The sequence below is a fragment of the Triticum urartu genome, chromosome 2A (assembly GCF_056163025.1).
Source record: "Triticum urartu cultivar PI428250 chromosome 2A, HENAU_Tu73, whole genome shotgun sequence".
Taxonomy (NCBI): domain Eukaryota; kingdom Viridiplantae; phylum Streptophyta; class Magnoliopsida; order Poales; family Poaceae; genus Triticum; species Triticum urartu.
In genome coordinates this window covers 139,031,723-139,053,962 of record NC_141874.1, presented here as the reverse complement: position 1 = coordinate 139,053,962, position 22,240 = coordinate 139,031,723, and the positions used below count along the sequence as shown (strand labels likewise).

General features: G+C 41.8%; 1 protein-coding gene and 1 long non-coding RNA gene across 2 annotated transcripts; one reads left to right on the top strand and one right to left on the bottom strand.

Annotated features, from left to right (window-relative positions):
• Window positions 1–4,739: 4,739 nt before the first annotated feature.
• Window positions 4,740–6,673, bottom strand: LOC147984291 (uncharacterized). The gene is made up of 3 exons (XR_015615891.1): window positions 6,498–6,673; window positions 5,516–5,587; window positions 4,740–5,411 (listed from the first exon to the last, which is right to left on the bottom strand). It is a non-coding gene; the product is annotated as an uncharacterized LOC147984291 (long non-coding RNA).
• Window positions 6,674–8,393: 1,720 nt separating this feature from the next.
• Window positions 8,394–9,440, top strand: LOC147984290 (uncharacterized). Its single transcript, XM_087543458.1, has one exon. It carries the CDS (start codon window positions 8,587–8,589, stop codon window positions 9,106–9,108), a length of 522 nt encoding a protein of 173 aa, XP_087399584.1. The 5' UTR covers window positions 8,394–8,586; the 3' UTR covers window positions 9,109–9,440.
• The last annotated feature ends 12,800 nt before the right edge of the window (window positions 9,441–22,240 follow it).

Genomic DNA, 22,240 nt, shown 5'->3' with positions numbered 1-22,240 from the left:
ACTGTTCATCCAGCCCTCCACACCACGAGGTCCTGTTCAACCACCCCTCCACGGGCACCCCTCCACCGTCTACTATTCATCCTGCCCTCCACACCACGGGGTCCTGTTCATCCACCCCTCCACGGGCACCCCTCCACCGTCTACTGTTCATCCAGCCCTCCACCACACCACGGGGTCCTGTTCATCCAGAGGCAACGCCACCGCTCACTGTTCATCCAACCCCCCCCTCCCGCAATGCTCACTGTTCATCCCATCGATCGGCTTCAGTTAGCAGCAGTAGCCAAGGAATCGCTTGATCGGGTTCAGTTAACAGCCATCGATCGATCGCTCGGGTTCAGTAACGCGTAGCCTGCAGTGCAATCGCTCGGGTTCAGTTAGAGCCCAATGCCTCGCTCGGGTTCAGTTAGAGCCAACGCCTCGCACACACGCGCGTACGTGTACGAGAGAAACATGCATCGCTCGGCCCTCGACCTCCCACCGTAACCGGGAACTCCCCAAAATTTTCCTCCCCCTCGCTTCTACCACGGTTTTTTCCGTCATGGACGGCCCAAAGAATGTCATGCAGCTGCGTCTCCGGCCCGCCCAAGACAAAGAGCCCATTTTCTGTCATGATTTTTTGTCATAGAAGTAGGATCCCACCACATCTATGATGATACCGGGTTTTGTCACAATTATCGTCATAGAAGTGTCATATGTATGATAGAAAAAAATTTCGTTCGGCCCAAAATGTCACGGATGTGTCTTTTTTTGTAGTGTATGTCCATGTGATCATCTTCAGATAGATGGAAATCATGTTTGCTATCATATTCTTTCTTTATTTCTTCAAAATTTTCATCTATATCTTGTCTTAATTCTTTTAAGATTTCCTCTTTTAGTGCTTTTTTTATCATTTTTGACCATTCTTCAAATCTTTTATCCATTTCTCGATCTATGTATTCACTCTCTAGAGGGTCAATTCCCATTAGAAGGCATTCTTGATATGTAAGATATTTTGGGGATTCTTCCTTCTTTATATTATTTGAGCTTGAGGCTTCTCCCTTTGTAGGAATTGCTGAACCGGGTATATTTTTATCTATGCCTCTTCGCTTTAGGATATATTCTTTTGCCTTTTGGTCAATACAATAACTCTCTGCTATTATGTCCCATAGCCCGTTTCAAGGCATCATTGATATTATCATATCTTTTGAATGTCAGTTCTTCATTTCTTCACTTTGTCACATACTTCTCCTTTTGAATTTCTTCCCATAACATGTATATTCCTAGCTTATTTTCATCAAGCATAATATATAAAGGTTCTTCTTTTTTTTACTTCCATTTTTGCTGTCTTTTATATTTTTTGTTCAACATATTAAAATATTCTACAAGAGTATTGAGATTAGATAACACGTATCCTTTCTCTTCTCTCTTCACTGTGTATTGATACCAAAGATTATCCAATAAGCATCCTTAGATCTCATCAATATGGATATGGCTCTTTGGTTTGAAATTGAATTTATTTGGTGGAGATATTTTTAATTTATTATCATCTATAAATATAAAGCATTCACTTCCACTTCCGAGTATTCCTCTTTTCACTTCTATAAAATTTGTGAATGAGAAAATATGTCAGGTAAACTATTATATTTTCCCTTAATATCCTCAAATATTACTTTATATCATGGCTATAGTATCTTCAAATAAGACCCATCTTCTTGTTGAGCTTTTCTTACTATTCACTTTATTGTAATATCGACATATAGCTTCACAATCTGCCCTTACTGTGAATTCTTTAGATGCTAGATCTAGCCTAAAGGCATTAACTGTGTTTACTACTGCAAGGATTTCCCTATCAATATTATTTATTGCCTTTAATTTATACTTCCTGAAGCATATCTGCATATTTTTCTTCTGCTTTTTGAATATTTATTAGGCTTTTGTTTTAGTATAGCTCCCCATGTTACCTTAGATGCATTTGTTTCAATTATAAAGCAATTGTTTTCTAAAAGCAGTTCTAGGGGTTTTAAATTCCTGGCTTTTTCCTTGATGGATTTAAATAATTTTACATTTTTAGGATTGAAATATATTTGACCATTTTTCTTAATTTAACATATAAAGGTCTGACTATCTTTGCTAAGTTATCTATATAATTCCTTGCATAGTTTATAATTCCTAGAATTGTTGTAAAATCTTTTTATAACTCATATTATCGCGAAACTCTAATATTTTCTTTGCAGTATGTTCTTGTAAATGCATTTTTCCTTCTCCTATTTCATGATCAAGGAAATTTATTTTCTCCTTGCAAATTTCCATCTTGTTTTTGGATAATATGAGCCAATTTGTTCTACCTACTGAAAGAACACTTCAAAATGGGTCATATGCTTTTAGTATGACCTTGAGAATACTAATAAATCATCTACATATACCAATATAAATGCTTGATTCTAGTTAAACATATTTTGCATTTTCCTTTGAAATAGCGCAGGAGCATTCTTTAGGCCCAACGGAACCACTAGACATTCATAATGGCCTTGTGGACAAGTAAATGTTGTCTATGGGATAGATTCTTCGTCCATTTTTACTTGCTAAAATCCTCCTTTTAAATCAAATTTAGAGAAATATTTGTTTCCTTGTATTTTATTGATCCATTCTTGCTTATTCGGTATATTATATGCTCTTCTATCGTATTATCATTAAGCCTTTTTAAAATGAATTACCATTTTGGATTTACCTCTTACCTTTTCAGCATGATTTCTAACTATAAAAGCAGCAGACCGATGAGGGCTTTTGGTTTATCTAATTGTTGTAGTTTTAGTAGCTCTTCAATATGCATCTTGAACTCTTCAAGATCTTTAGGAGTAGCTTTTGTTAATCCTGGCTTAATTATATAGTCCGACTTCATGATATTAATTTTGCAAACTATAGAGTTCTTATCCCAATGTTTTGTTGATATTTCCCCAATAATTTGTATATTTCCTAGTCTTTGCACAATCTTGTATATATTTTTTGGATATTATATCTCTATAACAATTTTTTGAGAATGATTATAACCCTATGGATTATGTACATGTATTTACTATATGATATTCTTCTATGGTCTCGCTAAGTTCTTCTTTATAGAAATCAAGGGGATCTGAACCTGTGCTATATTCATCATCTAAATTAGCTCTTTCCATGCATTCAGTTGCACCTTTATCTTTGTCATCACTAATTTTTGTATATGACATAAGAGATTTTGTCTCTTCTATCAATGCAGCTTTATAGTTCATAAACCTAATACTACTACTTCCTTCATAGTTTTGATAGGTTATATAGTTTTCAGGTTGCGTTAATTTTTCTTCTCTATTAATTCACCTATCTTACGGTGCTTCTACCGCTCTTCTTTAGAACCAGTTTTAAGTGGATTCATAAATTTTATACCTTTTGATTCCATACTACCAATAACATCATTCACATTTACTCTATATCTAAATCTACTTCTGTTAGTGAGACTTTCTATAAATTATATGCTTAGGCAATCCTTGCAGTACAATAAATTCCTTTAGGCTATATCTAGGATTTAAAGAATTCACAGTAAGGGCAGACTGTGAAGCTATATGTCGATATTACAATAAAATGAATAGTACGGAAAACTCCACAAGAAGATGGGTATTATTTGAAGATACTATAGTTGAGAATAGATATAAAGTAATATTTGAGCATATTAAGGGAAAATATAACAGTTTACCTGACATATTCTCTCGTTCACAAATCTTACAGAAATGAAGAGAGGAACACTCGGCGGTCGAATTGAATATTTTATATTTCGAGATGATAATAAATTAAAAATATTTCCACCAAATACATTCAATTTCAAACCGAAGCGCCATATCCGTATTGATGAGATCCAAGGATGCTTATAGGACAATCTTTGGTATCAATACACAGTGAAGAGAGAAGAAAAGGGATACATGTTATCTACTCTCAGTAGTCTTGCAGAATATTTTCATATGTTATACAAAAATATACCAAAGACAGTAAAATTTATGTACAAAAATAAGAACCTTTGTATATTATGTTTGATGCAAATAAGCCAGGAATATACATGCCACGGGAAGAAATTCAAATAGAGAAGTTTTCAGCAAAGCGAAGAAACGAATAACTAACATTCAAAAGATATGATAATATCAATGACGCCTTGAAGCGGGCAAGTGACATAATAGGAGGGAATTATTGTATTGACCCAAACGCTAAAGAATATATTAGAAGTGAAGAGTCATACTTAAAAATATACCCGCTTCAACAACTCCTACAAAGGGGAAAGCATCAAGCTCGAATAATATAAAGAAGGAAGAATCCCCAAAATATCATACATATCAAGAATGAATTCTAAAGGGAATTAACCCTCTAGATATTGAATACATAGATCAAGAAATGGATAAAAGAGTTGAAGAATTGTCAAAAAATAATAAAGAAAGAATTGAAAGAGGAAATCTTAAAAGAATTAAGACAAGAAATAGATGAAAAATTGAAGAAATAAAGAAATAATGTGATAAAAAAATATGATTTCCATTTGTCTGATGACGATCACATGGAGATAGCTGGGCATGGGCAGCCTGTTGAATAGAAGTCCATATACCTGAATTTATTTTGCAATCAATTACTCGGGCACGAAAGACCTCCCCGAATATTGATAATACCCCAATAGGAGCGAATCTGAATATTGATAATGTATTATCAAATATATTGGCGGGGAAGACTCTCAATAAAAAATAAAAATAAAATAAGATAAATATATCTTATCATGCAACGAGAAGCCGGGATTTCAGCCATAACAAAGTCTTCGGTCCAGACAAAGTTCTCAGTCTAGACAAAGTTCTCGGTCTGCACATAAACATTAGTCTAGCATGGGAGTCATGCAAGGCATGATTGTGCAAACTTTGGGGCACTTCAGCAATGCATAAGGCATCAAGCTATGGTGTACTTCAGTCTCCAAGTATGACGCGGAAGAATAAAGAAGGGAGCATCTAGCATCCCTCCTACACTATAAAAGAAGGAGGACTCAGCGCTGTGGAGAACACACACAGAAGAGGCGGAGTCCAGAGTTACGAGCAAGAAGAGCAGCCTCCATACTACTCTCACTTTCCTTACTAGTAGTAACACCACCACTTGTAGAATAGCCACCATATCGAAAGTGCTATCATCGCCTGATAATAAGGTATCCTTTTTTGTAATCCCTTCGGGGCCTTCCAAAAGGGAAAACCATATGAAAATTGTGTTGTGGAAATGATGTAGTTTCATGCTTCACTTGGTGTTCTTAATTATGAATTTATGGAACGAATTCTTATGTTAGGGATCCTTTAAAAGAAACCTCCGTTGGTAGTTCTCTGTTTAGCCTTCTGTCGCGTTTGAATGAGAACCTTGTGGTTGCAGAGAAGTGTTCCCTTCGGGTGGAACTGCGTGAGAAGACAATAGAAATTTACCCCATAAGTTTGCATTGAAAAACATCAAGTGAACGAACCTAGCTACATCTGAAAAAAATGAAAAATATGGTGAGAACCGAGTAAGATATCACATCACTGCGCACACCACCAGTTGTATTGTTGGCCTCACCATTATCCCTTGATAGATCCTACAATGAAAATTAACTAGCTTAATAAAGAATAGAACGTGTAAACAGTAGCAAAGAATTAAATATTATACTGAATAGTGAATATATTCAAATAGCAAACAGTAGCAAAGAATTGAATACTTCCTCCGTTTTTATTTATTCCGCATATTAGCTTTGGTCAAAGTCAAGCTTTGCAAACTTTGACAAAGTTTATAGACAAAAATATTAACATATACAATAACAAATCAATACCATTAGATTCATTGTTGAATGTACTTCCACATCATATAGATTTTTTATGGTAAATATTTATATTATTTTCTATATATTTGGTCAAACTTTATAAAAGTTTGACTTCAATCACTCTAATATGCGGAGTAAATAAAAACAAAGGGAGTATTATAATGAATAGTCAATACTATTCAAATAGAATATTAGCCTAATCACTTATTAGCCTAATTACAGTTTGCACGTTCTATTTTTTACCAAGCTGGTTATTTTTTAATTCTTGATCTATTAAGGGTTGGCGAGGCCAATAGTACAACCGGCGGTGTGCGCACTGATGTGATATCCTACTCAGTACTCATCATATTTTTCATTATGTTGTTTTTCTGATGTAGCTAGATTCGTTCACTTCATGTTTTTAAATGCAAGCTTATGGGATAAATTCCTATCGTCTTCGCAGAAATTTCTACCCGAAGGGAACACTTCTCTACGACCACAAGGTTCTCATTCAAACGCCACACAAGACTAAACGGAGAACTACCAGCCAATGTTTTTTATAGGATCCTTAGCATAATAACTCGTCCCATAAATTCATAAATAGAAAACCCAAATGAAGCATGAAAGTACATCCTTTCCACAACATAATATACATGTGGTTCTTCCTTTCGGGAGGCCTCGAAGGGATTACACAAGCTAAAAAGGATACCTTATTATTCTTGATGATTACATCATCCTCGATATAGTGGCTATTCTACAAGTGGTGTTGGTACTACTACTAAGCAAACTGAAAGTGTTCTTGAGGCTGCTCTTTTTGCTTGAAGCTCTGGACCCCGTCTCTTCTGTGCGTGTTTTTGGCTTTCTGAGGCCAGTTTTTCCTTTTATAGCTGTGAGGGAGGCCCTCGGGAGCCTTCTCCTCTTTATTCAAATGGCATAGCCATCTTACGCGTCCAGCTAGAGTGTGGATATGGATACCTTTGCGAGAGCGGAGGACAAACTGGCAGCTTCTTGTTACTCATATTGTTGTCTTCTCAGCTCTCATAACTCACACTGTTGTCTTCTTATTTGACTCACACCGGTGGCTTGACTGAAATTTTTGCCTTCTTCTTGGATGCATGTGGCCATGTTTGAGCTTGCTCTTCTTATCCATCTATTTATTTTTATTTTTAAATTGGGGTCTTCCCCGCCAATATAATTGATAATACATTATCAATCCGGATTCGCTCCTATTAGGATATTATCAATATTCGGGGAGGTGTGTGTGTGCGCGCGCCGACATACTACCCTAAAGGCCCAAACTGGTGCTTGTTCAGGTTTTTGCTTTTAATAAATGAACGGTCAGGCCAAGGCCTTGGTACCATTTTTCTCTTGTATAGTTTTTTTGAGTTGGATTCCTCTTGTATATTATTATACACTCCATCTCAAACATTCGTATCCGTTTCTGCGACAAGTAATTTTAGACAGAGAAAATATGTTTTTACCGCTACGTCCCTGGTACCAGTATCAACTGAAATGTGACACGATACAACTAGTGGCAAAGTTATTAAACCATTCTTCGTTTTGTGGTTGCATCGTGGTAGTAGGTGGAAGAATCTCCTTTTGATCGATCTAGTCACTAGCTTTTGCCCCGTACGAAGACTCCAACATCTGAAGTACAAAATGCATAATGCACGTACGGATCCTGACGCAGGAACGCTGGGAGACATGAAGTGGTGCAAACTTAGTGAGTAAGAATAGCTTTATTCGAAAAAAGAAGTAGGAATGGCAAAAAAATCACTTTGGTAGATGAGCTCTGGTGAGCCATATATTTTGAACAGTGTAAAATGGTATTCTGAAGTTCCAAAAAATTCAAAAAAAATTCAACGTGTTCATATGAATGTATTTACACATGTGTAATTTCTGATGATGAAATGAGTTACACAAAAATGGAAAATATCGTAAAGATGAACAATATATTCTGCTTGCGAGCTCATTTGAGCTCACGATGAACAGTAAAATCATAAAAAAAAGGAGTGAAACAAATATAGTCGTATAGAGTGTGCCACGGCTGTGTGGAAGCACGCAGGACCACCTTGTATTGATGACATTTTGCCTCTCGACGGTAAGTCCCTCAATATGGAATAAAACTCCTTTTTCCCCATAAAAAGGAAAATAATTTTTAAAAAATGATGTTTTTTGGGTCTGTTTGGTTCATAAGTCCTAGGACTTTTTTTAGTCCCAACTTATAAGCCCCAAGTCCCTAAAAAGTCCCTACCTGTTTGGTTTCCGGGACTTATAAGTCTCTATAAGACCATATTACAACTATAAGTCCCTATAAGTCCCTCCTTAAGAGTCTTATTTCATAAGTCCCAAATGCCCATTTTAAAACCCTATAAGTCCTTCCTGTTTGATTTAGATGAGACTTATAGGGATTTATTTAAGTCCCTAGACCAATAAGTTCCTGGAAACAAACACCCTCTTGTACAAATCTTAAACACAACGTCTTGGTCGAGGTGACTGCCTTCCGCGCCACGCCCGGGCATCCTGTGCTTTCGGCGAGTGGGTACGTTGGGACCAGCGATGGATGATATTGTCGCCTCTTTCCTCATCTTTTGATCCTTTTTCATATGGTGACATGATTAGTGCTGTATTTTTCCAACGTAAAGTCGATAGTAGTACTGTTGGTAGTCAAGGTCGTCGTCTAGGTATAGATCACCTTCATCGTTATAAATCCACGCTTTGCGTCGTCTCGTCGATCTAGTGAAGTTAGTCCAGACTCCACACAGATAACCACAAGTCGGAAAGGAAAACCACGCGAGATGAACACACGCGACCTCCTCTTCTCCGGTCTCGACCTCGTCAAGCAACAGGCGAGCGCCGTGGCCTCCACCGTCTCACTGGCCAAGCCGTACCTCCCCGCAAAGCTAACCGAGATGAACACCGGCGACATCGTCGCCGGTCTCGGCTACGTCAAGAACCATACAGGAGCGGCCGTGGCCTCCACCGTCTCATTGGCCAATCAGTACCTGCCCGCAAGGCTTACCGGGATGAACACCGGCGACATCGTCGCAGGTCTCAGCTACGTCAAGAACCATACAGCGGCCATGGTCTCGACGCGCGACGGCGCCGTGGGGACCGCGGCGATGGTCATCGGGGGCGCCGTGGGCGCCTACTTCCTCTGGCCCGCTGCGGCCGCCCCCGCCGCTGCCGGCGCCATGATGAAGGCGCCTGGTGCCGCCGGCTTCCTCATCTCCCGCTCGGCGTTCCTGGCCAACCCGCAGGTCTACTACCAGATCCTCCGCACCGCTGGCGCCGCGGCGGCGGCCGCCGCATTCGTGTAGGGAAGCAAGCAAGCGCGCCCCTTCGATCTCCCCCGTTTACCTTGTTTCGTGTACTCTGTTTAACTGAGAGTGTGGCTCGACTATATGGGTGGTTCATTCCATAGTACTGTGTAGCGTTTACTCCTTGCCGTGGGAGCGATCGAGAAGATGGGATGGTAATAAGCGCTGCCTCGTACTCGTATTTTCCATTGTTCTAGTCATTGTGTTCTGTTTGCGATATTATGGTGTTTTGAAGCAACTGCTGGCTGCTGCTTCCTACTCCGTACTGTATTCTCAGTTCATGTGTGGAATTGTTCCTATATTGTTATATGTTATGATTCTGTTGTCTCTTCTGTACTAATCCATCTGAATATCCGATGGAGTACATGGTTTCGGGAAAACCGTGGGCAGATGACTACGGATGGACGCAGAAAATACGCGGAAATCAAGGTGTAAAAGAATCTTCTTTTACATCTAGTCACCGTAGTGCTAAGAGCAACGCTACATGCACGGGCTCTTTTTTACGGGATCAACGGACTGGCTAGATTGGCATGGGGGGGGGGGGGGGGGGGGGGGGGGGATGATTAGTTTGGAATATGCCCGTAAAACCTTATAACCAGTTCGTGCGTTTAGAATTTTCGTAGTGCTAAAGCATTCTCATAAATAAAACTACTTCCTGAAAAGAGGTAAAAGAATCTTTTTCTCATCGATCTGGTTATAAGGTGAATATGCCCGTAAAACCTTATAACCAGTTCGTGCGTTTAGAATTTTCGTAGTGCTAAAGCATTCTCATAAATAAAACTACTTCCTGAAAAGAGGTAAAAGAATCTTTTTCTCATCGATCTATCCAAGCTTTAGTCAATTCTGGCACAAGTGTAACTAAGGGCATCTCCAAGGACCCATAAAACACTCGTATATGTTCGGCTGGAGACGTTTGTTTACTTTGGTAATTTAATTGGGATCATCTATATCGATCTGTAAAGCTGTTTGGACGTTTAAATTCCGGTATTTTCCAAACAAACATGGAATTTTTTTTCGGAGTCCGGACATGCAGTTGACCAATCACATGCATGGTCTCTCTTCTCTCTGCTTTCAACCGGATACTAAGAGAATGTTTGTTTCCAGAGATTTATTGATCTAGGAACTTAAATAAGTCCCTATAAGTCTCATCTAAACCAAACAGGAGAGACTTACAGGGACTTAAAGTGGGCATTTGGGACTTATGAAGTAAGACTCTCAAGGAGGGACTTATAGGGACTTATAGTTGTAATATGGTCTTATAGAGACTTATAAGTTTCAGGAACCAAACAGGTAGGGACTTTTTAGGGACTTAGGACTTATAAGTTGGGACTAAAAAAAGTCCTAAGACTTATGAACCAAACAGGGCCTAAATCACAAATATCTCATCACATGTATGGTCCTCACCTACTTTTTCACCTCTCAGTCGGATATTTTGTAATTAGCGTTGGATGGTCCCCTTCCATCTCATGTTCGCGGACCACGTCCGGACACAAAAACAGATATATACCGGAGGAATTTGCGGGTCAACATTGGAGATGCCCTAACCGGCACACAAAGTTGAGAATGAAAAGTTAAAACATGCATGCGTGCTGCACGTACGGATTTGGAGAATGAAGAGAGGCGCTGGTGCAATCTTGTACTCCCTCCGTTTCTAAATATTGAATTCTCTAAAAAGACATATATTTAGAATGAAGGAAGTAATTTCCTGAAGATATACAATGTTTTAATAGAAAAGTTCTAAACGGGATGCTGATAAAGGAAAGGGTTCTGCTAGTCGCCAGGTCGACCGGTCGCCTCGCATCGTCCGATTCAGTTCGTAACGTCCGTTGGATCCATGGTTCCGCAACATAATATAAGTCAACGCGTGACGAACCTTTAAGTAAACAACTTCATCTGAATATATGCTCAAAAAAAAAACTTCACGTGAATCCTCAGAAGAATAACCAAATATAGGAGAATAATAAAATCACTAAGCCAGCCACCAAACATCTTGTTGCGTAACTCGGTCTTGATGATTTTCAAGAAGTTAACTATGAAAAGGCGTTTGCATCTGTTGCTCGACTCGAGACGGCGAGGCTGATCCTAGCTATGGCAGCACAAGAGGATTGAATGGTAACGCTTAAGCACGGTAAATTGGTTATGTACTGTCAAAGAAAATATATCCAAAAAGGTGCAAATTGCATGTCATAAAAAAAATCTCTGTTCAGTTTTCTGATCGCAAGTTAGGAAAAGTTCTATCAAGAGTAAACCACTGAGATAATCGATCAGATCGTTGTGTAGTGGACGCAGTTAGACGTGCATGTGCTAGACAGCATATCAATCAAGCTACATGATGATGACATCAATACCATTGTTGCACACACAACCCCTGCTACTATACATATTGGACCAACTACTAGAGCTCGTGCACGCCAATTAAATTACCAGGTACTTTCGTTTCTTGGTAATGATTCTAATGTTCATGAGAATATGATGCCGCCTAAATTGGATACATTTGTTTTGCTTACAAATGAAGGGCTTAGCTTGGAGAAGGATGAACATTGGAGTAAAAACAAGCATGGAGATGATGGCATGCGCAAGGGAAACAAGAATGGAGTTTCAAGTGATGATTTCAGGACTTTGAAGCCACCGTGATGAGTGCATGAAGTCTTGGACGAAATATACAAGATGCCACTTCACAAATTTTGTCTAGAGGCTATTATAGGTGTTGCGTCACCATATTATTGGGCCAGACCCGTGTCATTTTGAAATAAATAAGTATAACCTGTTTTTAGAGTCCATACGTGTGGGGAAACAAGAGATAGAGTTGGTTTCAGACCCCCTCCCCCAAGGGCCACGAAATTCCCCCCTCTTCCTCCATATATACAACCCTTAGGGCGTCGTTTAGATTTTGGGTTTTGTTTAGATTAAAAGTTTGCCATAGCTGCAACTTCGCGTACTTCGTTTGTGTTCAACGACCAGACCAAGACGTCACAGAACCCCATCTTGATCAATAAAGCTTTCATCTTATATGCACAATATCCAGATTGCAATCTCAGTTTCTTGCTTGTTCTTCGTTTGCTTGCAGGAAATAGACCCTCGTGATCAGATTGATTGTGCTCTGGCGTATTCAATAACCCTCAGGAGTTGGTTTAGCGACTGCTAAGGTGCGACGTCTTCACACGTTCATAGTCGGATCGTCAAAATCGACTCGCACAGAAAGCGACAGTTATCTCATCGAAACATCGGTACACCTTCGCCTCTATCACTACCTGGTCGTGTGCTTCCTAGCTTTGCATATGCGTGCGCTGTGCTTGGCAGCACATCAATCAACCTCCGTGCTTGTGTACTTGTTTGCACATACATGACTTGCGCTTGGCTAAGGGTCTAACAAATAATATATGTATAGGTATAAAAAAGTTTTGGCACAAAATCAAGGGGTGGCGGCAGCCACACCTTGTCCACTAGAGTCACAATCTTCTCCTTTCATCAAAGGAGTAGGTGAAAGAGCCTAGAAAGGCAAAATGGGTTAAAAAGTAGGTTCGATTCTTGCCGGATGCACTGCCTCTTAAAGACAGTCCTCCGATAGTGGTTCCTCATCCCAACATAGCCCAGCTCTGGCAAGGCCGTTCCCCTCGCAAATCGCCGCCCACAACACTTACAACCGACGACGCCCTCTTTTCCACATTGGTAGATGACGCTCTCAGGATGTATCGTCCTTGTAGCACCACTGTGACGCCCTCGATGCGGCTATATCTCCCACGTGTCGAAGCACGACTTAGAGGCATAACCGCATTGAAAGCAATGTCGCAAGTGAGGTAATCTTCACACAACTCATGTAATACATAGGGGAAAAAGATACATAGTTGGCTTACAATCGCCACTTCACACAATTACATGAATAAAGCATTACAACATCCAAATACAATCAAGGTCCAACTACGGAACCAAAATAAAGAGCAACCCCAAATGCGACAAGGTCCCCCGATCGACCCCAACTGGGCTCCACTACTAATCAACTAGAAACGAAACAAGTCAAAGGACAAGATCTTCATCGAGCTCCTCCTTGAGCTTGGTTGCGTCATCTGCACGGTCTCATCGGCACCTGCAAGCTAGTTTTGGAAGTATCTGTGAGTCACGGGGACTCAGCAATCTCACACCCTCGCGATCAAGACTATTTAAGCTTATGGGTAAGGTAAAAGGTATGAGGTGGAGCTGCAGCAAGCGACTAACATATATGGTGACTAACATACGCAAATGAGAGCGAGAAGAGAAGGCAAAGCACGGTCGATAAAAGTATGATCAAGAAGTGATCCTAGAAAAACCTACGTCAAACATAACTCCAACACCGTGTTCACTTCCCGGACCCCACCGAGAAGAGACCATCACGGTAACACACGCGGTTGATGTATTTTAATTAAGGTCAACTTCAGGTTTTCTACAACTGGACTTTAACAAATTCCCATCTGCCCATAACCGCGGGCACGGCTTTCGAAAGTTCAAATCCCTGTAGGGGTGTCCCAACTTATCCCATCACAAGCTCTCACGGTCAACGAAGGATATTCCTTCTAGCGGGAAGACCCGATCAGGCTCGGAATCCTGGTTACAAGACATCCTCGACAATGGTAAAACAAGTCCAGCAAGACCGCCCGATGCGCCGACATCCTGATAGGAGCTGCACATATCTCGTTCTCAGGGCAACACCGGATGAACACTACGTACAGCTAAAACCAGCCCTCAAGTTTTCTCGAGGTGGCGCCGCAAGTGGCTCTAGTTTGGACCAACACTTAGACAAGCACTGGCCTAGGGGGGTTAAAATAAAGATGACCCTCGGGATGTGCGACTCCCAAGGGAAAAGGCTAGGTGGCGAATGGTAAAACCAAGGTTGGGCCTTGCTGGAGGAGTTTTATTCAAAGCGAACTGTCAAGGGGTTCCCATTATAACCCAACCGCGTAAGGAACGCAAAATCCGGGAACATAACACCGATATGACGGAAACTAGGGGGCAAGAGTGGAACAAAACACCAGGCATAAGGCCGAGCCTTCCACCCTTTACCAAGTATATAGATGCATTAATTAAATAAGAGATATTGTGATATCCCAACAAAATAACCATGTTCCAACATGGAACAAACTCCAATCTTCACCTGCAACTAACAACGCTATAAGAGGGGCTGAGCAAAGTGGTAACATAGCCAAAGAACGGTTTGCTAGGACAAGGTGGGTTAGAGGCTTGGCTCAACAATATGGGAGGCATGATAAGCAAGTGGTAGGTATCGTAGAGTAGGCATAGCAAAAGAGCGAGCAACTAGCAAGCAAAGATAGAAGTGATTTCGAGGGTATGGTCATCTTGCCTGAAATCCCGCAAGGAAGAAGAACGAGTTCATGAAGAAGATAAACGGACGTAGTCGAACGGATCCTCACACACACGACATTATCGGAACCAACCCGAAAAAGCAACACCGGAAATAAGCAAACAACATAGTAAACAACCAACACATCAACATGGCATGATGCACAATCGAGTATGATGCATGTCCGAATGAAGCATGGCATGGCAAAGTGCACAAACAATCCTACAAATTAAGTGGAGCTCATCATGCAACGGAGTTGCATATTGAAGAAAACACCACATGACTTATTTAGTTCTCTCTCGTTTATGTACCCAACAAGATTGAATGTTGTTAGCATGGCAAGAGATGAAGCATAAAGAAACTATCTATCTAGGCAAGTTTAAATGAGGCCGGAAATAACAAACGACAATTCTGGAAAAACCTCATGTGCATATTTTACGGTTTGGTACTCTTCTTACCTAAACCATATTTTAGAGTTATTAAACATGCAAAGTAAAGCCATCATGTTAAACTAGGCATTTTTCTACCCCATTTACATATAAAGTTTGTTAGAAACCGAGCTACGGTTATTTAGTTATGAATTAAGTCATTTTAGCAAGTTATTTAAACAAACAACATTTTAAACATTTCAAACATAGATGAAAGTTGCATATTGTTAAACTAGAAAAAATTCTAAGCAAGTTTCATATATAAAGTTTTTACATATGATACATGGTTTGAGAGTTATTATATGCATGAAGTATAGGGTCCAATCTGTAAAACGGGCAAACTCTGGATAATAGCTAAAATTCGCAGACAGGGAAAAACACTATATGGGCCGAAACTGAGACAAGCCCAACAGAAAAAAAGGGTGGGGCGCTGGGGTGTGGCCTCACCCAGTGGGCCTTGGCCCGCTCGGTGGTGAGGTGGACCGGCTGGGCTGCGGATGCAGACCGAGGCGAGGCTAGCCCAGGCGAGGTCAACGCGCCTGGTTCCTTCGCTGCAGGGAAAACAGGGGATCGAGCCCGTGCTCGACAGGAGGGAGCTACGACGCAGGGACGCGGTCAACGAAGACGTTCGAGGCAGAGGTGATGCAGGTGAGCTCCGGTAGGGGCGCAGGTCTCCAGGACGGCGGATCTGGCCCGAAACGGGTTTGGACGGTGACTGGCCACGCAAGAAGACGAGGACGGAGGTGTACTTGAGGCAGCAGCGGGACTCGAGGAGCTCGGCGAGGGGCCGAGGCAGCGGATGGCGACGGGGTCCTGACGAGGACGGAGTTTTCCGGCGAGGCACCAGATCCAGGAGCGATGGAGATGGCAGGGCGTCTCCATGCGGCGTCGGGGCTTGTTCGGCACGAGCGTCGAGGAAGGAGCTCCGGCCATGCTCCGTGGCGCTGCGGCTCCTGTGCGAAGAACCAGAGAGAGAGGGAACCGGGTGAGAGAGAGAGAGGGCAACGAGGGAGAGAAGGGAAGGAGAAGGCCGGAAGGGAGGCAAGGGCACGCAGGGTCCTGCTGCAGGTGGTCGCCGGCTATGAGGGGGTTGGTCCGGTTAGAAATTCGAGGAGGATTTTTGGATTTGGGGAGGATCCCGAGGTGGGAGATGCTGGCGGCGGTGGGATGGGACAAGGGTCCTAATTTTTAGGGTTTGTCCAAATAGACTAGGAGTGGAGTATATATATACCTCACAGACTAGGTTAGGGGCTACCTCGTCCCTACGATCACAATCGGACGATCGTGGATAAAATAGCTAGGGAGTCCAAAAAGGAAAACGGTGACGTTTGGTAGATGTTTGGGGATGATTCGGACACAACGGTGACGACTGCTCGGGTCGGGTTCGGGACAACTTCCGGACGCGCACGAGGGGTTCGGTGCACTGTGCAGAGAGGGTTTCGGGGCCTGGCGGTTGACAACGGACTGTGCAGAAAGCTTTGGGTTGAGAGAAGAGAAGAGAGATGCAGCCCGGCAACTGTTTTCGGAGACCGAAAACGTCCGACGTTAGACCGGCTATACTACCGCTATAGTAATCCGTTGGGGCGTCAAACGAACTCCGAATGCGATGGAACTTGACAGGCGGTGTATCTAGACTAAAATAAGACCACATGCCAACTCTCATCCCATTCCGAGAACATTTCCCAGCCACTTATAAAATAATATTTCGGACATGCCGCGGGCGCGTGCAAGTGTGTCTGGGCTCAGAACGGACAGCGGGGAGAACTGGGATACCCCGGACGAATGCAAGTTTTGAAAACATGATGATGCAATGCACATGATGACATGATAAGATGCAACACGCAAGCAAATGACAAGACAACAACAGCGAATAACTGAAAGACGCCTGGCGCATCGGTCTCGGGGCGTCACAACCTCCACCCCCGCACACAGGTGTGTAACAACCATGTTTACCATGTCAGTCCCTGGATTGATTCACCATCACACACATTACCGATATAATATCAAACACAAATGCATCATTTTAGTACATCACAAGGATTCGAAATAGCATTGTTTAATACAAAATCTGGCCCAATGTTAGTTCAAATATTGTATCATTATAGTGGAAACACAAATTACTTGATAGTCCCCATATAACAGATTTCAGCTGCGATAAAGAAGACAACATCATCTCTCAAAATTGCACCCATGGAGGGGTATTCCTTTCATAATCAAATGATGCATCTATATTCAACTTGAGTGTAACTTGTGGTGGTTTATCTGTTGGGAAATGTAGCATGCTATTTCAAAAAAATTCCTACGATCACGCAAGATCTATCTAGGAGATGCATAGCAAAGATAATGGGAGAGTGTGTCCATGTATCCTCGTAGACCGAAAGCAGAAGCATTTGACAACACGGTTGATGTAGTCGAACTTCTTCTAGATCCGACCGATCAAGCACCGAACGTACGGCACCTCTGAGTTCTGCTCACGTTCAGCTCGATGACGTCCCTCATCCTCTTGATCCAGCAAAGGTGTCGAGGAAGAAGATGAGTTTCATCAGCACGATGGCGTGGTGACGGTGATGGTGAAGTGTGCTACCTCTTGAGCTTGCGTTGGTTTTTTCCTTGAAGAGGAAAGGGTGATGCAGGAAAGTAGTGTAAGTATTTCCCTCAGTTTTGAGAACCAAGGTATCAATCCAGTAGGAGACAACGCGACAAGCCACCGAATATCTGCACAAACAAACACCAACTTGCAGCCAACGCGACAAAGGGGTTGTCAATCCCTTCACGGTTATTCACAAAGTGAGATCTGATAGAGATGGATAAACGGTAAAGTAATATTTTTGGTATTTTTGGTTTATGGAACGGAAAGTAAAATATTGCAAAAAAGTAAATAGGAAACTAGAATTGTTATATGATGGAAAATAGACTCGGGGGCCATAGGTTTCACTAGAGGCTTCTCTCAAGAAAGGAATTATTATGGTGGGTGAACAAATTACTGCCGAGCAATTGATAGAAAAGTGCAAAGTTATGACGACATCTAAGGCAATGATCATGAATATAGGCATCACGTCTGTGTCAAGTAGACTGAAATGATTCTGCATCTACTACCATTACTCCACACATCGACCGACTCCTGCCTGCATCTAGAGTATTAAGTTCATAAGAATAGAGTAACGCATTAAGTAAGATGACATGATGTAGCGGGATTAACTCAAGCAATATGATGAAAAACCCCTCTTGTTATCCTCGATGGCAACAGTACAATACATGTCGGTTCCGCTTCTGTCACTAGGATCGAGCACCACAAGATTGAACCCAAAGCTAAGCACTTCTCCCATTGCAAGAAAAACCAATCAAGTTGGCCAAACCAAATCGATAGTTCGAAGAGACTTGCAAAGATATCAAATCATGCATATAAGAATTTAGAGGAGATTCAAATAATATTCATAGATAAGCCGATCATAAATCCACAATTCATCGGATCTCAGCAAACACACGCAAAAGAGTATTACATCGAATAGATCTCCAAGAACATCGAGGAGAACATGGTATTGAGAATCAAAGAGAGAGAAAAAGCCATCTAACTACTAGCTATGGACCCGTAGGTCTGTGGTAAACTACTCACGCTTCACCGGAGAGGCAGTGGTGTTGATGTAGAAGCCCTCCGTGATCGAATCCCCCTTCGGCAAGATGCCGGAAAAGGCCCCAAGACGGGATGTCACGGGTACAGAAGGTTGCGGCGGTGGAAAAGTGGTTTCATGGCTCCCCTGGAAGTTTTTGGGTATATATATAGGAGGAAGATCTAGGTCAGGAGGCCACCGAGGGGCCCACAAGGTTGGAGGCGCGCAATTCATATCTAGGAAGGCTAGTTCTAGCAGGTGTTTCAGGAGATTCAGTTTCAAGCTCGTCATCAGATTCAACAACATCCTGTTGTATAACTCTAGCAATTTGTTTATCAAGAAATTCATCAAGTGGCACATCATCATTATCAAGCAAGGTACTAGCATCATCACAAGCATCATTCATAGTAGAAGTAGCATCATCCATAACTTGCGACATATCAGAATTAATAGCATGTGGTGCTGTTGCAAGTTTATTCATAACAAAAGGTGAATCTAAAGCAGAACCGGATGGCAGTTCCTTACCTCCCCTCGTCCTTGAGGGAAATATCTTAGTCTTTGGATCCTTTAAGTTCTTCATAGTGATAATATGATAATAATCCCAAGGGACTCGACAAATATAGCTATGCTCCCTGGCAACGGCACCAGAAAAAGGTCTTGACAACCCACAAGTATAGGCGATCGCAACAGTTTTCGAGGGTAGAGTATTCAACCCAAATTTATAGATTCGACACAAGGGGAGCCAAAGAATATTTGAAGGTATTAGTAGTTGAGTTGTCAATTCAACCACACCTGGAGATTAATTATCTGTAGCAAAGTGATCAGAAGAAAAGTAGTTTGATAGTTTTGATAGTAGTAGCAGTAGCGATAGTAACAGTAACATGATGATAGCAGTAGTAACTTAGCAGAAACAATATGGAAAAGTTCGTAGGCATTGGATCGGTGACTTGTTCGATGATATTCATCATGTGCAGTTATAACCTAGGGAGATACGACACTAGCTCCAGTTCATCGATATAATGTAGGCATGTATTCCATAAATAGTCATACGTGCTTTATTAAAAGAACTTGCATGACATCTTTTGTCCTACCCTCCAGTGGGAGCGGGGTCCATATTGGAAACTAAGGGAATTAATGCCTCCTTTTAATAGACAACTAGAACAAAGCATTAACACATAGTGAATACATGAACTCCTCAAATTACGGTCATCACCGGGAGTCGGCCTGGTTGTTGTCACTCCAGGGTTGTTGGATCATAACACGTAGTAGGTGACTATAACTTGCAAGATTGGATCTAGAACATGGATATAATGGTGATAACATAAATGGTTCAGATCTGAAATCATGGCACTCGGGCCCAAAGTGTCAAGCATTAAGCATGGCAAAGTCATAGCAACATCAATCTAAGAACATAGTGGATACTAGGGATCAAGCCCTAACAAAACTAACTCGATTACATGATGAATCTCATCCAACTCCTCACCGACCAGCGAGCCTATGAAGGAATTACTCACTCCCGGTGGGGAGCATCATGGAATTGGCGATGGAGAAGGGTTGGTGATGACGAAGAACGAAGATCCCCCTCTCCGGAGCCCCAAACGGACTCCAGATCTTCCCTACTGAGGAAGAACAGGGCTTGGCGGCAGCTCTATCTCATGGATCGCGAGAATTCTTATTTCCCTATTTTTTCTCCGAAAATAGGAATTTATATTTTCAGGGTTGAGGTCTGCGGGGCCACAAGGTGGGTACAACCCACCTGGGCTCGCCAGGAGAGGGGGGCGCGCCCTGGTGGGTTGTGCCCACCCAGGGCCCCCTCTTTGGTAGGTCTTGGCTCTACAAATTCTTATATATTTATATAAAAATTCCTCAAAAAGTTTTGTTCCATTCCGAGAACTTTTATTTCTGCAATAAAACAACATCATGGTAGTTTTGCTGAAAACAACGTCAGTCCGGGATTAGTTTCATTCAAATCATGCAAATTAGAGTCCAAAACAAGAGGAAAAGCGTGAGAAAAAGTAGATATGTTGGAGACGTATCAACTCCCCCAAGCTTAAACCTTTGCTTGTCCTCAAGCAGTTCAGTTGATAAACTGAAAGTGAGAAAGAAAAAAAAATTACGAACTCTTTTGCTCTTGTTTGCATAAATAAGCTTAAACAGCACCCAGGTTTTCAGCTAGCATTATAACTAACCATGTCGACAATAACTCTTAAAGATTATAATGACTCATATCAATGACATAATCAGCTAGCGAGCAATAATAAGATATCTCAAACAACGACACATTATCAAAACAACCATGATATAATATGACAATAGTGGTATCTCGCTAGCCCTTTCTGAGAACGCAAAACATAAATGCAGAGCACCTCCAAAGTTCAAGCAGCTACTAAATATTGTAATTCATGGTAGAAAAGATCCAGTCATGATGCACCCAACATTAGCTACACACAATGCATAAATCATGACCGCTGTGCTCGAATCAATTTCTGGCGCTTGTTTTAGAAGGTGATGACACAACATAAAAGTAAATAGATAGTCCCTTCGCAGAGGGAAGCAGTGATTTGCAGAGGTGCCAGAGTTCAATTTTTAAAACAGAGATAAATGATATTTTGGGACATGCACCCTTCTCATTTACTTCACGACCATCAGTTATCAACATCTTCCATGCTAAGCACACTAGTGGCCGTTCATAAGCGATAAAAGTAAAGGTTTACTCCCCTTCCACCATCAATCACACTCCACGGCTTGTCCGAAACAACGGGTGCCGTCCATACCAACATCAGTCCGGGGGGAGTTTTGTTTAATTATTTGAATTTTTTAGTTCGGTACTGGGAATGCCTATTACCGCCCATTTTCTCGTGCGATGGCGAGTGAATAAACACTCGACCTAGAATAACCCGCTTAGCATGGAAGATACCGACCACCTCCTGTCATTCCATGAACGATCCAGGCACACAAAACGGACAATTTTTAGAAGTTTTTAGAGGTGGCACATGCAAATTTACTTAGGAGAGTAGGGTAATACCGCATATAGGTAGATATAGTGGACTCATCTGGAATAACTTTGGGTTTAAGGTTTTTGATGTACATGCAGAAACCCCACTTACTACAGGCGAAGGCTAGCAATTTAGATTGAGAAGCGGCTAGCTAGAGAGCAACAACGATCATAACCATGCATTAACATTGGACACTAGCATGAGTAGGATATGAACACCATGAACATAAACATTATAGAGGCTATGTTGGTTTTGATTCAACTACATGCATGAACATGTACCATGTCAAGCCACTTGGACATTCAGAGGAGGATGCCATATCATCATATTACATCACAATCATTTTAATGCTATGTTGATATCCAAGATAAATCAATATCAACTCCCAGCTACTTATGTTGGGGAACGTAGTAATTTCAAAAATTCTCCTACGCACACACATGATCATGGTGATGCATAGCAATGAGAGGGGAGAGTGTTGTCCACGTACCCTCGTAGACCATTAAGCGGAAGCGTTATGACAACATGGTTGATGTAGTCGTATGTCTTCACGATCGACCGATCCTCAGTACCGAACGTACGGCACCTCCGCGTTCAGCACACGTTCACCTCAGTGACGTCCCACGAACTCACGATCCAGTAGAGCTCGGGGAAGAGTTTCGTCAGCACAACGGCGTGGTGACGATGTTGATGAAGTTACCGCAGCAGGGCTTCGCCTAAACACCGCTATAGTATGACCGAGGTGGATTATGGTGGAGGGGGCACCAC